The sequence below is a fragment of the Cnephaeus nilssonii genome (genome assembly GCF_951640355.1).
Source record: "Cnephaeus nilssonii genome assembly, chromosome: 14".
Taxonomy (NCBI): Eukaryota; Metazoa; Chordata; class Mammalia; order Chiroptera; family Vespertilionidae; genus Cnephaeus; species Cnephaeus nilssonii.
In genome coordinates, this window is record NC_137085.1 from 30,229,232 (window position 1) to 30,245,032 (window position 15,801).

Here is a 15,801-nt window from a genome sequence, read left to right on the forward strand (position 1 = left end):
AAACAATGTTGAATTAGTTGATTAACTGCTATTTGTCTTATTCCTCCCTTCTTTTACTGTTTTGTTTCTTCTCTCTTCATGCTCATTCTCTTCATTTTCATTTAGAGTAGCAAATTCCTTACTGAAAAACATTTGGATAAACAAATTATGTTTGATGCAGAATACAATGGAGTGCTGGCTATTTTTCTAGAGGCCTCACAGAATGATATTGCCTTGTTGATAACACTGAGTAGAGCCTAGACCTCAGTCTTACAGGTTCAGAAATGATTCTTTTAAAAAGAAATTTAAAGAGGGGAAGGGGGGGGGGGAGAGAGAGAGAGAGAGAAACATCAATTTGTTTCTCCATTTATTTATGCATTCATTGGTTGATTCTTGTATGTCCCCCGATTGGGGCTTGAACCCACAACCTTGGCGTATCGGGATGATGCTCTAACCAACTGAGCCACCTGGCCAGGGCCCAGAAACATGATTCTTGTTTAGAAAGAGTAGAAGGTAGGGCGAGAGACAGAGTGAAACATCGATGTGAGAGAGAACACCTGGATTGGCCTCCAGCACAAGCCCCGACCAAGGCCAGAGATGGAGCATGCAACCAAGGTACATTCCCTTGACTGGAATCGAACCCGAGACCCTTCAGTTCTCAGGTCGATGTTCTATCCACTGAGCCAAAATGGGCTAGGGCAGTGGTTGGCAAACTGCGGCTCGCGAGCCACATGCGGCTCTTTGGCCCTTTGAGTGTGGCTCTTCCACAAAATACCACGTGCGGGCGCGCACGTACAGTGCGATTGAAACTTTGTGGACCATGTGCAGAAGTCGGTTTTCGGCTCTCAAAAGAAATTTCAATCGTTGTACTGTTGATATTTGGCTCTGTTGACTAATGAGTTTGCCGACCACTAGGCTAGGGTGAAACATGACTCTTGACAGTATAAAAATCAAATCCATTCCTTAGAGTCACGTTAACACTTAACCAAAATAGAAAGACTGGAGGATAGTCAAAATGTTTACTTATAAATTTACTAAAATCAGTGTACCTTTTACATAGTGTGGAATCCTTTCTTTGACGAGTGGGAAAGGAGCCTGGTGAACCTAGGAGCAAAAAAAGTAGGAGTAAAAAAAGGGTAGCAGATGCAAGTTGAATGTTCAAGGGCCATCTGGCTAATATGATTCATACTTGAGTCACAGTTGCCTGTCACAGTATGGATTACAGTAAATTTCCCTCCCCTTGGAGTACGTTATATAGTATACTGAGCTCTGATGCTTTCTTTTCTCTGTTTAATTTGCTGACTCTTAATTGTTTTGATCTGTTAAAACCTCCATTTTACATTGATCTGCAGAACTGGCATCAAATGCTCAAAATGTAGCTCAGGATCTGCCAAACAATTCTTATGGACACAAAGGTATGAATATTTTATTTAAAAATTTGTCTTAGTTAAGAATTTTACAAAATCCTTACAGTATCTTCTATTTTTATCAATATTAACTAATAGAATTTATCAGATTAGTATTTATAATTTATATTTTTACAACTACTGGGTAAAATAATTATCAGCTTTTGATTATGGAAGTGTTTTTCAGATTGGCCTTCAAGGCACCAAAGATTTTTGCATCATCGTTTTCCTTTCTCCTACATGGCTACCTTATATGGGCTTTTAACAAAGGACTAACATCAAAGTTAAAGCGAACATAAAACATACATGATGAAAATAAATTAACATCATTGACATTTTCAGTTATGTTTGACGTATAGGTCTATAAGCCTGTAATGGGAACCAAGCTCTTACTGTAAGATTTTAATATTCCAAAATAAGGTTGGGACCTGACTGTATTCTTCTGAGGTCTGGTATTTTTTATAGTCTATATATTTAGGGTGGGTTACTGCAACAACTTGTGCCTGGCTTCTGTTGTGGCTTTCTCTTATCTGCCATATCACTTTACCGTGTTGCACTGCTGCTTACAACTATGTACATATGTTGTCTTCTGCTTCCTTTGTAATGTACTCAGTTCTCACCCTATTCTGCATGTCTAAATTTGTATTTTAGTTTTCATACACTTAAAAAATTACTAAGATAGTAAGTTTTATGTTATGAATATTTTACCACAACTGAACTTTTTAAATAAAGCAAGTATGTTTTAAACTTTAGGATGTTTGTTAACATTTTATGTATAGTTTTTTGTAATGCCTCATTGTTTCTCTCCTCCTCTTTATATATCTGTCTGTTCATATATTTTCTTTCTTTTTTCAAAAAAATATATTTTTATTGATTTCAGAGAGGAAAGGAAAGAGATAGAAACATCAATGATGAGAGGGAATCATTGATCAGCTGCCTTTTGCACATCCCCCACTGGGGACTGAGCGCGCAACCCGGGCATATGCCCTTGACTGAGATTGAACCTGGGACCCTTGAGTCTGCAGGCCGACTCTCTATCCACTGAGCCAAACCAGCCAGGGCTGTTCATATATTTTCTAGCTTTTAAGTTTTTTGCTGTGCTTCATCTAACCCCATAAGCTTTCTCTTACCAGTCTAGCTTTCTTTAACATCTTTGTACTCCATATTTTCTGTGTATTAATCAGATTCATGTAATTTATCATTATTCAGTAATATGCTACCTTTATCACTCATGAAACTTTTAATTATCTTTCCTATGAGATATGATTTTGGTACCTAGAACAATGGTTGCCAACCTTTCGGACCTCACGGGCCACCAGTGGTCCACGGACCACTGGTTGGTGACCACTGACCTAGAATCATGCTTAATCTGTAAGCTTTTAACCCAGTATTGTTTCATTGGTGATTGATGATGAAGGGGTCCTAAGGCAAATTCCACCATAAATAGTTTCCTATTATAATTTTAGATTGCTCAAAAGTGAAAGTTTTAGGAATGATTTTTGAGGCTTTGAAATTGTTTGCCATTTCTTGCTTAGAGTGTTTCTAAAACTCCTTAGATTAAACTTCAGCTTTTTGTAGAATTTCTCAGTCTTTAAAATAAAGTACTATCTTCTGTGATGAATTTCACAACATGACCATAGGGTAGGTTGTTTGGAGGTGGCACCAAGAACACTGTGTACTGGCCATCTTTGAAATTAGTCCAGTTGTGAGCTTTTAAAACTATACATATACTAGCCCTAACCAGTTTGGCTCAGTGGATAGAGCGTCGGCCTGCGGACTGAAGGGTCCCAGGTTCGATTCCAGTCAAGGGCATGTACCTTGGTTGCGGGCACATCCCCAGTAGGAGGTGTGCAGGAGGCAGCTGATTGATGTTTCTCTCTCATCGATGTTTCTAACTCTCTATCCTTCTCCCTTCCTCTCTGTAAAAAAATAAAATTAAAAAGCAACAACTATACATATACTTGGTGAAAAGTCTGGAAGGAAATACATTAAAAGACTGGAGATTACGTAGTAGTACTTGGAAGAAAGTCACAGTGTAGAAGGAAGACAAGAGTGAAGGGTAGGTGAATGGCTAACCTTAGATCCATTTAGCTTTGTGTACAGTGTGCTAAGGAGGCCTGTGCAGGGGCCTAGAGACAAGGTTCCAGTACTCATTTCCAACAGGGACTAAAATTTCATTTTGTGTTTTTTCCCCACTATTAATTCTACCTTTGTTTAAGAAAATATTTTAATTCAAAGAAATGTTATAAATATTTATCGCATTTCTGGAGAAATTATGGAAACCATTTAAAGATATAACAAGTGAGCCAATACAAAGGATCAGATATCTAGCCTTACTATTACCTGACCCTTGAACAACACAAGGATTTGGGGTGCCAACCGCCCTCTACATGTGCAAGTTTGAAACATATCTCTTTTATACCCACATAGTAGCATATCTTAGGTGACATTATACCAGGATCCATGCTCCATAAATCCATAGATTCTACATTTGTTTGCCATAACCAGTTTTGTTTTTTATTTATTTAACATGATTTTTATTGATTTTTAGAGAGAGGGAGGAAGGTAGAGGGATAGAGAGAAACATTGATGAGAGAGAAACATCATCAATCGGCTGCCTCTTTCATGCCCCTTCCTGGGTAGATACTCAACCGCTGAGCACACTGGCCAGGCCCTATAACCTGTTTTAAATTAGGGACATCATGTGGAAAGCATTCTAAAAAGGACTGTCTTCCTAGGTAATACCATCAGTTTACTTATGAGGTGGTTGATTATTAGGTTACTGACATGATTCCCAGGGAATTAGATCTAATCATCTGCCTTTTTTCTCAAGAATTTGCTCCTACTTCTCTTCTTTTTTTTCCTTTCCACAAACAAACCTGATGGAAGGTCGGATGCTCATTTCTTCCCATTGAAGGGACTGAAAACATTCACAGACGCACATTTTGAGAGTGGTTACAGTAAATATTTTGCTATATTTTCTTTGAAAACCATTTTCTCTGGTGTGTTTGCGTGTGTGCTTTAAAATAGTGGGCCTATACTTATTTACACAGGATCTCTGTATTTGAATATTTGAATATCAATACTTTTCTTTAAATCACTTAATTGTTGTATAGATGATTGTTCTTTAAGAACTGTTTGAGTATATCCTCTGTATCTGCTCTTCAGGAGTTATAGCATCAGACTTTATATGAGCAGGACTAATGTTCAGCTTTGCTGAAGACCAATTAGGAAAGCATTCAGTGGAGCTAATACCTTATGAAAAGGATGCTTCTGTAAATATAATAATTCAGTAGTCCACCTGAAAGGGTCCAAGGTAGACCTGCCTTTATTGAATTTTGTTCTGTGTTTAGTTTTATTTATAAGGGATGATGTCATTGTTTAATGCAGGGGTCCTCAAACTACAGCCCGCGGGCCACATGAGGCCCGCCGAGGACATTTATCTGGCCCGCCGGGTGTTTTTGCCGCCGCTGCCTGTCCTGCTTAGCAGCCGACTTAGCAGTGTGCATAGGAATTTGTTCATAGTTTTTTTTTTTTTAAACTATAGTCCGGCCCTCCAACGGTCTGAGGGACAGTGAACTGGCCCCCTGTTTAAAAAGTTTGAGGACCCCTGGTTTAATGTGTATATTTGTGTTGTGCCCATACTTTCTTACTCGTGGCAGAATTGCCTGGATATCATCTATACTGAAGCAGAATCAATTTTAGACATTGCTTTGAGTTTATGTGGATAGTACCTAGCTAAATTGCATTGGAAAACATGATAAATTTTATGGAGAGTAGATTAAGAGCCTCATAGTTCTTGGATTGTAGACTAAATTGCTAATGAGATGCATAATGTATCTTGTGTAGTATACAATAGATAATCATTTGGAATAAGACAATGTTTGACTTTGTGGTATAAGCTGTGATTGTTGTCAACAGGGGCCTGGAAGAATTCTGTGGAAGAGTGGACAACAGAAGACTGGACTGAAGATGTAAGTGTTTAGTACCAGATCAGACCCATCTTTCTTCTGGTTTCTGGTAGAGGCATGCGTATTTGAGGAAAGTTTGCGATATCTTATGGCTGGCTGTTCATGGCTCCTGTTCAGATGTCTGTGATTGCCATGTTTTTGTTGTCAATGTTGTATTTTTAGCAGATGGAAGGAGTTTGGTGTTTTGAGATTTTTAAGGAACTTGGTTTAAATTGTTCACTTAAAAATTCCCAGGTGTTAAATATGACAAGTCATTTTTTAGCTTATCTTTGTTCTGTCTGACCTGATAACAAATTGATGCTATTACCCTGGCCTGTGAACTATTAATTACTCTTTATAATGCTTTTAATAAAGGGAGAGAGTCTATGTTTGGGTCACAGTTGAAATTAATCTGAATAAGTCATCTGGTTCCAGGCCTAACTTCTTTCCCTTTCAACTAGATTGGCTCTGTTTTGGGTATTCATTTATTCCAGACATTTTTGAGTACACTATACTAGCTTTTGGGTAGTGTTGATCTCTAAGTTTCTAGGTTCAGCATAAAATATTCTTTGGTAAAAATATTTAACTCGAAAAAGAAAAAGTAACTGAACTAGCCCTGTACCATATTTTATAACATTTTTCTGTTCAACTCTCAAGGTCCAGAACAGATGTATGTACATGATAGTTACAGCAGACATTGGGAGGGAGAGAATAAAGGGGTTGTGAATATTGACCTTTAAAATCACATAAATTGATCCAGATTTTGAGGTGGTTTTTTGTTTGTTTTTTACGATTACATTTTTTCCCTCTGTTCCAGTTTATATTCACAAGTGTTTAAATGACATTTTCATTTAACATCAAACCATTTCTTCTTCTTTTTTTAGCAGTATTATTTTTAGCTGCCTCTGTTTTGGGTATTCATTTATTAGGGAGTGAGCTAGTTAGGCATGAGGAAGGAGGAGAATAGATATGCTCATTTGATTGGAATTTAGGAGATTCAGATATATTATCTTTTTTAAAAAAATACATTTTTATTGATTTCAGAGAGGGAAGGAGAAAGAAACATTAATGATGAAAGAATCAGGAATCAAACCGTGACCTGGTTCATAGGTCAATGCTCAACCACTGAGCCTGCTGCTGGGCTAGGATATAGTTTCATTTCTGCCACATGTTATCCATAAGTCCTTGAGGTAGGAACTAGATGGGTGGTTATTTGAGTCAGTGGAGGGATGGATACCAGCAATAAGAGAAAGTCAGAGGGCTTATTTCAAACAAAGCCATCCTACTTTTAAATGTTACTAGAATTTTTGCTGAATTTTTTGGGAGGAAAAAAAACCACGTTCCTTGGCCGTAAGCTTTATATCCCTTTGTGTGTTGTCTGGGTTATAGGCAAGTTTGAAAATCATCAGGGGGTTAGAAGGCAAAAGGAGTGTATTCATACCTAGCTGGGTTGACCTGTTGACATTGAATGAGGCATCTTTCCTTGCTGAGCCTCCTGTTTTATTTCTTTTTTTCAAGCCTCCAGTTTTCATCACTATAATGAGTATCATAATAATTGTCCTGCTGAACTTACAGGGTTTTTCTGTGAGTCAGATGACGTTTTATAATGAAAGTCAGGTAACAAGCAGTTCAGATGTTCACACATACAGATATATTAATATTCTGCTATATGGACCATATTGTATCACAGTATAATTTATAATTAGTGAAAAGAATTAGCATAGAGAAGTTGGCCGTCTTCTTTCCCTCAGAGTTATAAAAAAACCCGGAAAGTTTTCTAAGAGGATACGAAGTAATGGGGATTGAAAGGTGAGTGATCTAAAATGCAAATTCTAAATTCCTTCTAGAGCTTAGGGAGGATAACGATTCACCTTTCCCTTCCCCTCCCTTTAAAAAAAGAAAGAAGGAAACAATTAAATTTTCTGTATTGTACTAGGGTTAGATATTATGTCAGTGATTTCTGTGGCTCTTAATTTCCTTGAACTTATTAATATTTTGAAGGCTTTAGATCTACTCTTATCATTGCTTTTTATTGAATAAAAAAAATTACTCCTTTATTGCTTCTCTTTGCCTTAACTCTAATTTGTAAGATTCAAGGCAAAAATGGATTACTTGGAACTCTTATGATACTACCTTGGAACAGGGTTCAGCAATAAGCCCTTCTTATTGAAATCAATTCAGCACTTTTTGTTTTTTCAGAAAATGGACACCTACTGTCTGCTCGGCCTCTGCTGGAATGTTAATGTCTGAGGAAGTCTGATTTGTACAGTGTGGTAGAGTTCTGAGACATTTAGAATTGATAAGAATTATAGCAGTCTTTGAATAGCATTATCATTAGTTCTTATATGATCTTATTAGATAAACATTTTCAGCCTTTAACCATTTGTACGCCATAAGCTTCTATAGACGCAAGCAGCAGACTTTTTCTAATTAAATTCAAAATATCGTGGCAGTTAACTGATTAAAGCACATGCCCCACTTTGAAAATGTGAAAAAGAGCCTACCTTTCAACAATGTCAGTTGAGATTTCAAAAAAACTTGATTCTGCCCAGCTAGTGTAGTTCAGTGGTTGAGCGATGACCCATGAACCAGAAGGTCATGGTCAGGGCATATGCCCTGGTTGCAGGCTCCATCCCCACCCAGTAGGAGGCATGCAGGAGGCAGCTGATTGATGATTCTCTCTCTTCATTGAGATCTCTCTCTCTCTCTCTCTCTCTCTCTCTCTCTCTCTCTCTCTCAAATCAATAAAAAAATATTTCAAAACAAGAAAACCCCCACTTTATTCTTTGTGCCTTAAAAGTGCATTAAAACAGTATGCATGAACTTCAGAATAATTATATTGAGTGAAAGAAGCCAAAAAAAATTTACATGTTTTTAAGTTCCATTTAAAATTCCATAAAATACAACCTAATCTCTAGAAAACACATTGGTTGTTGCCTGGGAATGAAGGTGAATGGTGGGAGGGATTGATTACCCAGGGATAGGAGCAAACTTTTGCCCCTAGATATGTTCACTGTCTTGATTTGATGATGGGTTCACGGGAGTACACATATGACAAAACTAATTTAATATTTCAGATTGAATATTTGCAGTTTATTGTATGTCATATCTCTATAAGATTACATATTTTTATAAAATTGGCAAGGAAACCTATGGCTTTAATAAAAAGAACTAGAGGTTGTTAATAAATGAAATACTAAAGCTACCTGTCTTTGGGGAAAGAAAACATCAGTTATTTTGCCTTTTCAAATTTTCCCACTCCTTTTTGACATTTATGGTGACATTGGTGGTGGTTTTATTGGTATTCTCATTTTGTAGAATGTCAAATAGTGACACTGGAACTTGAACCTTGGTCTGAGTTTACTTCACTGTGTTGTTTCCTTGATGTGCAACCCTTTTGTGAGCTTATCAATCTAAAATTACCTTCACTTTAAGGAAATTATTTGTCATGAACACCTGTGTATTTCCTTTCTTTTAGACTGCCTTTTGGGTGAATTATGGTGAGAGTACTGGCAACTAAAAATTGTCAGGAACTTGATACATTTGTTGTTTTATGTTATACTAGAGGTCTGGTGCACGAATTTGTGCATGGGTGGGTTCCCTCGGCCTGGCCAACAATTGGGGCTGATCAGGGCTGTCTCACCCAGTCCCAATTGTGGCTGATCGGGACCAACCGCCTGGGGGGAGGACTGTGAGAGGCTGGCCGGCCACGGGAGGTTGGCTGTGGGAGCGCACTGACCACCAGGGGGCAGCTCCTGCGTTGAGCATCTGCCCCTTGGTGGTCAATGTGCATCATGTCAACCAGTCGTTTAGTCGCTTAGGCTTTTATATATATAGATAAAATAAGATGAAGAGATTTTTTAATCCCTTTCATACAGCTTTCTGAAACAAAGGTCTTCACTGCCTCATCTGTTCCACAAGAGAATCATGTCACACCTGGGAAAAGGTAAATACTTTTTGCCATCTTTTGTTTGTTGTAATTGAAATTTCTGGTCTCAGGAAAGTCATTTTGATTCTTGGATCTGTTTTGATTATTTTTACCTTTTCTTGAATCTTTTTGTTTTTTTCCTTTTCCATCTAAGACTTTCTTTGACCCCAAACCTACCTGGTGACCTGACAGAGCCTCCATTATTCCCTAATTGTTGTATCCACTGATGAATTAAAATAGCAGTTATGTTTGTGATTTGTTATCATTTGTGACAGATTATGTTAAACCTATGTAATGATTCTTTTTTACTTTTGTAAACATGTTTTTTGACAGATGAACTTAATACAAAATATACTTTGGTTTCTTCATATAATATCATTTATTTAGATCTCAGGCTCATTTTTTATGAGTTCTAGTTTTTATTTATGTTTTTGTTAATCCTCACTCGAGGATTTTTTTTTTCAGAGAGAGTGGAAGGAGGGGGAGAGACAGAGAGAGTGAGAAACATCAATGTGAGGGAGACATATTGATTGGTTGCCTCCCACACACGCCCCAACTCGGGGCGGGGATTGAGCCTGCAACCAAGGTATGTGCCCTTGACTAGAATTGAACCTGCCACCTTTCAGTCCCTGGCCTTGCTCTAACCACTGAGAAACCGACTAAGGACGGCTCTACTAGTGTTAATGCAATAGTCTAGAGATTACAGAAAAGGAAGGAACTTTGGGGTAATAGAAATGTTGTTAGTATGTGTACAGAATTGAATTATTGAAAAACATTTATATACATCCTAGTTTTCACAATAGCTCTAAATATTTTTTATTATAGTTTTAAAATGCAGTGATCTAGAAGAATGAAAGCCGTGATATATATGATACCTGAGAATTGAAGGCAATTTTAATCTTAACATGCTCAGTCTCATGCTAAATGAGGTGGTTATAAGACTGTTGCAGGGAAATAAACACGATTAAAGGTTATGTCTAGCAATATAATGCTTTGTGAATTGCTCAGAATTCCTTGTTAAGTGTACATCTTTATTGTATTTATTGCTCAATGAATTTTATAGGATCATTTTCATCTTTTAAAAAATATGAAGTGGACTCTTTCATGCTTATTTTTCAGAAGATAGTGTTGTCGTTTGTTTTGTTAGCCCTCACCTGATGATATTTTTTCTATCGATTTTTAGAGAGAGTGAATGGGAAGGGGAGAGACTGAGAGAAAAAAACATTTGTGTGAGAGAGAGACATCAATTGGTTGCCTCCCACATGCACCACTGAGCCAAACCTGCTAGGGCAAGGATATATTTTTCCATTGCTTTTCAGAGTGGAAGGGAGGGATGGGGTATGTGTGGAAATTAGAGAAAGAAACATGGATGTGGGAGAGACACATTGATTGTTCCAACTGGGCTGGGAAGTAAACCTGCAACCTAGGTATGTGCCCTTGACCAGGAATTGACCCCTTGACCCTTTGGTGCAGGGATGGGGGTGGGGGTCGGGTGGATGACACTAACCATTGAACATACCAGTCAGAGCAGTGGTGTATTTTTCATGCATGTATTTCATCAATCTTTTGGAATAGAACTTGCTCTCTTTTTTATAGTAATACAACCTTTTTTTGGTGGATGGGTCATATGTAATATAATTACCCTGTGTTTCTATCCTTGACGTATCCCATAAGCCAGAACATTACCTTAGAATCCAAAATACTAGTCTGCGACTTCAACCTGGTTATGGGAAAGTCTGCGTGGTAGTGCATAGGTGGAGAAACTCTGGCCCAAGAACTTTGTTTTGTATTAGCACTGAGTCTTGAATTATTTCACCTCTCAGAATCTGTTTCACTGGCATGGTGAAAGTGTCAGAAGAACTGACTGGCAACTGGCCTTGGAAAGGTTTTAATGGAGCAAATTATGTTAGGTAATTCTGTGTACCTTGCAGGTCCTGCGGAAGAGAGTTAGTAGCTCACTCACATGTAAGGTGGTAGTGTATGTATCTGGAAGGTAATTTCTTCCTCATGCTTTCAGGTTTTTAGGCCATAGTTTTCAAATTGGATATATGTCTTTCTGGGGGCATCACAAGAGTTATAGTTAACAGAGTATTTGTGAATATATTGTGCATTCTTTCTTAAATATTTAAGAGAGAAAATCATAGATTTTATACAAACCTAAATATATTATTGGAAAGAATGCAAAACTTACAGGAACATTTATGATAAATATGAAACTGCTTGACTAGGCTACTATAGCTGTGTTCCTCATTCCCCCAAAATATGAACTCACTTTCCAAGTAATAAAAGGAGCAAGATATCCTAAAGGAAACGAGCCAAACTTTAGAAAATTCTTTCAGTTTGCTCAATTTCTCTAGATTTTCAAATAATTTGTCACTGTTGCATTTCTGTGGAAATAATCTCAATGCACCTTTTCGTTTTTCTTCTCTGCAAAGCCCTGCCTCAGTCTCTGTGGCTTTAGGGTTTTTCTTACTTGACTAATTTTTGGCATGAGTTTACTTTATATTGATTCACTTCTCAAATTCATTTGCTGGTAAGATTTGTTTATGACTTGTCCTCATTTGCTTTTTGTCTGCTTAGCGTTGATCTGGTAGCCTTGCTCCAGAAGCCTGTTCCTCCCAATCAAGCCTCAGAAGTCAGCTCCTTTGAATCTTCCCAACAGCAGGGCTTTGGCCAAGCCCTCGTCTTCACAAATTCTCAGCACAGCAATCAGATGGCACCAGGGACTGGCAGCTCCACTGCTATCAACTCCTATTCTCCTCAGAGTCTGGTAACGCACTTTTATTTCAGTATGGGAGCTTAAGGAATGCTTATGCTAGAATGACACATGCCTTATAACTGTTTTCTAAATATAAAAAGTTATACAGTACATTTCTGTCCGGAAAACAATGATGTGTTCATTTCCAAGCACATATCTGATGCTTCCATGTGGAATTCAACTACTCTGAGTTTTCTGGGCAAAGATAAAAATAATTTTTTTTTTGAAGTTGAAATCTTTTCTGTCATAGTCACTCAGGCATCCTTATTAATGATTTTTCTTGGATTTTGTTTCAAAATCTGTCTCTAGACTTAAGCTGTTAAAATTGTCGTTTTCCAATTTTCTTAAATGCAAATGTTTGCCAATATTTGCTTACTGAAATTATGTAAACACAGTTCTCTCCAAGTCTGCCTAGATACTTATATATTTTTTTATTTTTGTTTTGCTATTCCATAAACGTGGTGTACTTTTTCTTAAAAGGCTGCACTATGTAGTAGAGACCCTTATAATTTGAGTGTGCTTTCATTGAAACAGTGTCATCTTCTGCTGCATATATGATTCTGACCTCCCATGAGAATTAAGCTCCTATCAGAAAGAACTCAAGGAATTGTTAGTGAAGGATGTAGAGATAGGCTGATGGAAGTAGATAAGCTTAGAACAGCGATCGCCAACCTTTCGGACCTCACGGACCACCAGTGGTCCGCCGACCACTGGTTGAAGACCGCTGGCTTAGAGCATAGGAAGTAAAAGAATGTAGCTGCAGCCTGGGAGAGTGAAGTCTTTGTCTAACCATATGTAATTGTGAGTTGGCAGAGGGGAGGTTGAAGGACCATAAACAGATCCTCAGCTTTCACTAATAATTATTTTGGTTCATTTTTACTGTATTTCACCTGAAATTTACAGTTGAGAAACATAATTTCTTATGAATATGATATAATCTTTTTCTCTTACTTGACGCAAAATCATTTGCTATACCCTAATAAAATGTAGAAGTGAGTATGCAAACTTTTTATTGCTATCTTCTATTCTGCATAGTCATCTCATGTCAAGTATATCTGGCTTGGGCATATTTTATATTGTTACTGTCATGGATGATTGTGCATGAAAGGGCATCAGTGCTTGAAGTGGGACAGCCTGAGCCATAGTGCTCTCTTTGTTTTGAGAAGGCCTGATAGTACATACCACTCATTTTTGATTGAACCATCATGCCCTTTCCTCCTCTGCCTTTCCATCTGCTACTGACATATTGGTGTCATGCCCTTGTTGACTTCCTGGAATCTTAGGCCACTGAGAGCATAGGTAGACATGAGGTTTTTTTTAGTGACCTATGGCTTTTTGTCATGAAAAACACCTTGAGAAACTGGTAAGAATTGTTTTTAATGTATTAGAGCAGTGGTTCTCAAACCTACTGTATTTTTATAATCAACGGGGAACTTCAGTAAATAACGACAGTAATAGTGAGCATAATAAAATAATGCCAGAGTCTACACAAGACCAACAGAGTTTTAAAGTTGATTGAAATGTGTAGGTGGAATTGAGAAATCCTTAGGTGGCGCTAGTAATTGATGCAGTGATTTCTTTGTGTTGTAAAGCACACAGAAAGTGCATTTGATAAAAATTAGCTGACATAGAATAGAGATTAGGTAGGGAAAAGATGAAGAGTAGAAGCATCATTCAAAGAGGCCTTCATTGAACAAGTGGGCTTGAGGTGGGTTTTGGCAGATTTGTAGCAATGAAAGAGATATGTAATGGGCAGCATAAGCTAAGAATCTGGAGTAGTAATAAGTAATGTTAACACAACTGTTCCTTAGAACAACTAGGATACTCTGGGCCTTTGGATATTGGTAACAAAAATAATTTTATTTCAACATTCTAGATCTGGCCTCTTGAGGGAATGCAAATCACTTCTGTTTTTGACCTTTTAGGTGGTTTTTGAAAGTTACTTTTGATGAAAAACTTGTCTTTTCAGAAACTGAATGATTTCAATAATGTAAAAATGCAGTTGACCTGTCATTATGTTCTCTAGTCATTAGGTTTTCATTTTCCTAAGATCTTGATACCTGGCCTGACAGGATAGATAGGGGAGGAGTACATTGCCTTTTGTATGCTTGCTTGTGGGACATATTTGGTGTTCCTAGTCATCTAAACTACTTGAAATAAACTTATCATTGTCCAGGGTATTACTCAATACCTCCTGTGTCTCATTTTGGAATACTAACATTTTAATTAAGTAAGTGCTGTGATCTGCATTTAATCTTGTAGACCTCATGGCTTATCTTTTTTTGACCAGACCTATCCTAATCATTAAAAATAATTAGTGTTCCACACATTAAGAAAAACTGTGTTTTTGTTTAAGCTTGTGCTTGTCATTTAATTCATGGCATTTCTCCTTAGTTTAAAAAAAAAAGATATTTTGTTGGTGAATTTGTCACATCACTTTTTAAAATCAATTTCTTAAAATCCAGGGAATATGTTTCCCTTTCCTTTAACCTCTTATATCAGAATCAGGAAGGATTGCTGGATTTATGTAGTCAGATCTTGTTACATACTAATATTTTCATGTAGTGTAATCATATGAGTCTTGCTAATTTAGGTGTCCTGGATTATAGTTTTTAAAATCCTTGTGAAAATACTTGGCATGTTTTAAAGCCTGGGGTAGATATTCTGTATTGTTTAGGATTTCTGCTTTCTTTCCCTTTAAAGTCATCCGTCCTTGGTTCAGGATTTGGAGAGCTTGCACCTTCAAAAATGGCAAACACCACCAGCTCCCAGATTTTGGACCAGTTGAAACCTCCAAGTTTGGGCCAGTTTACTACCACGCCAAGTTTGCAGCAGAATAGTACAAGTGCCCCCACAACCACTTCTTCTTGGGACCTCAAGCCCTCAGCTACCCAGTCCTCAGTCCGTAGCCATTTTGGTAAGTATACATTTTCTGTGGTTGCTTCACCCCTAAACACTAGCGGAGGCTGTTGACTTGTGAACACTTCTGTGGGTTTTGACCAGAGATGTTTCTTTCTTTAAAAAAATTTTTTTAATTGATTTATTTGAGAAAGAGAGACATCAGTTGTTGTTCCACTTATTTATGCATTCATTGGTTGATTCCTGTATGTGCCCTGACCAGAGATCAAACCCTCAACCTTGGCATATGGGGTCGACGCTCTATCCAATTGAGCTACCTGGCCAGGGCCCAGAGATCTTTTTTTTAGTAGAACTTGGCAAAGTTTCTGAATTAAATCAGTCAGCTTTGTATTGTATAAATAAATACCTGCATTTATTTGTTATTATTAGTAGTACATACCTTGAAGAGATGTACAAAAGCATGGTAAAGGCATGTAAATATAAGGAAACAACTTATCAAACCCTCTGGATTGCTTTCTGATTTTAACATTTGCATGTATCCATCATGATTTGGTTCAGCCTTTCCATCTGTGGTTTATTATTTCAAGGTATCACATGTAAATTGGAGGTTTTCTAAATTCTACTCCCATAGTTTTGTGACATTAAGCTACCATTTCCCACCTACACACACCATACTGTATTAAGGAACAGCAGGGAGTTACTTTAAAGGGCTGGTTGTGTGGATTGGTTTATGCTTAGGGCATATTGAGAGACATGGAAACACATTTCTGTTAAATGTCGCAGGTACTTCCTGAGTACCTGAGGCTATTCCCAGGTTTGAAGTGATACCTATGAAGGAAAATCATTAGAGATTCAATGCCCAGGGTTTTTATCAAGGGACGGGGGCTGGTTATGTAGGCACCCTCTGCCTAGTACACACCA

General features: G+C 37.6%; 1 protein-coding gene across 11 annotated transcripts in view; it reads left to right on the top strand.

Moving 5' to 3' along the window:
* Window positions 1–15,801, top strand: part of UBAP2 (ubiquitin associated protein 2) — a 106,419-nt gene that overhangs the window by 70,244 nt on the left and 20,374 nt on the right. For 9 of the 11 annotated variants that reach the window (XR_013814451.1, XR_013814452.1, XM_079789698.1 and 6 more), the window contains 5 exons: window positions 1,332–1,394; window positions 5,307–5,359; window positions 9,214–9,281; window positions 11,844–12,033; window positions 14,725–14,938. Coding sequence is in view for 9 of the 11 variants with exons in the window: in XM_079789698.1 (XP_079645824.1) it covers window positions 1,332–1,394; window positions 5,307–5,359; window positions 9,214–9,281; window positions 11,844–12,033; window positions 14,725–14,938 (588 nt within the window). In the remaining 2 variants the exon portion in view is untranslated. The remainder of the gene's footprint in view (window positions 1–1,331; window positions 1,395–5,306; window positions 5,360–9,213; window positions 9,282–11,843; window positions 12,034–14,724; window positions 14,939–15,801) is intronic. The other 2 variants (XM_079789693.1, XM_079789696.1) reach the window with 1 other exon arrangement.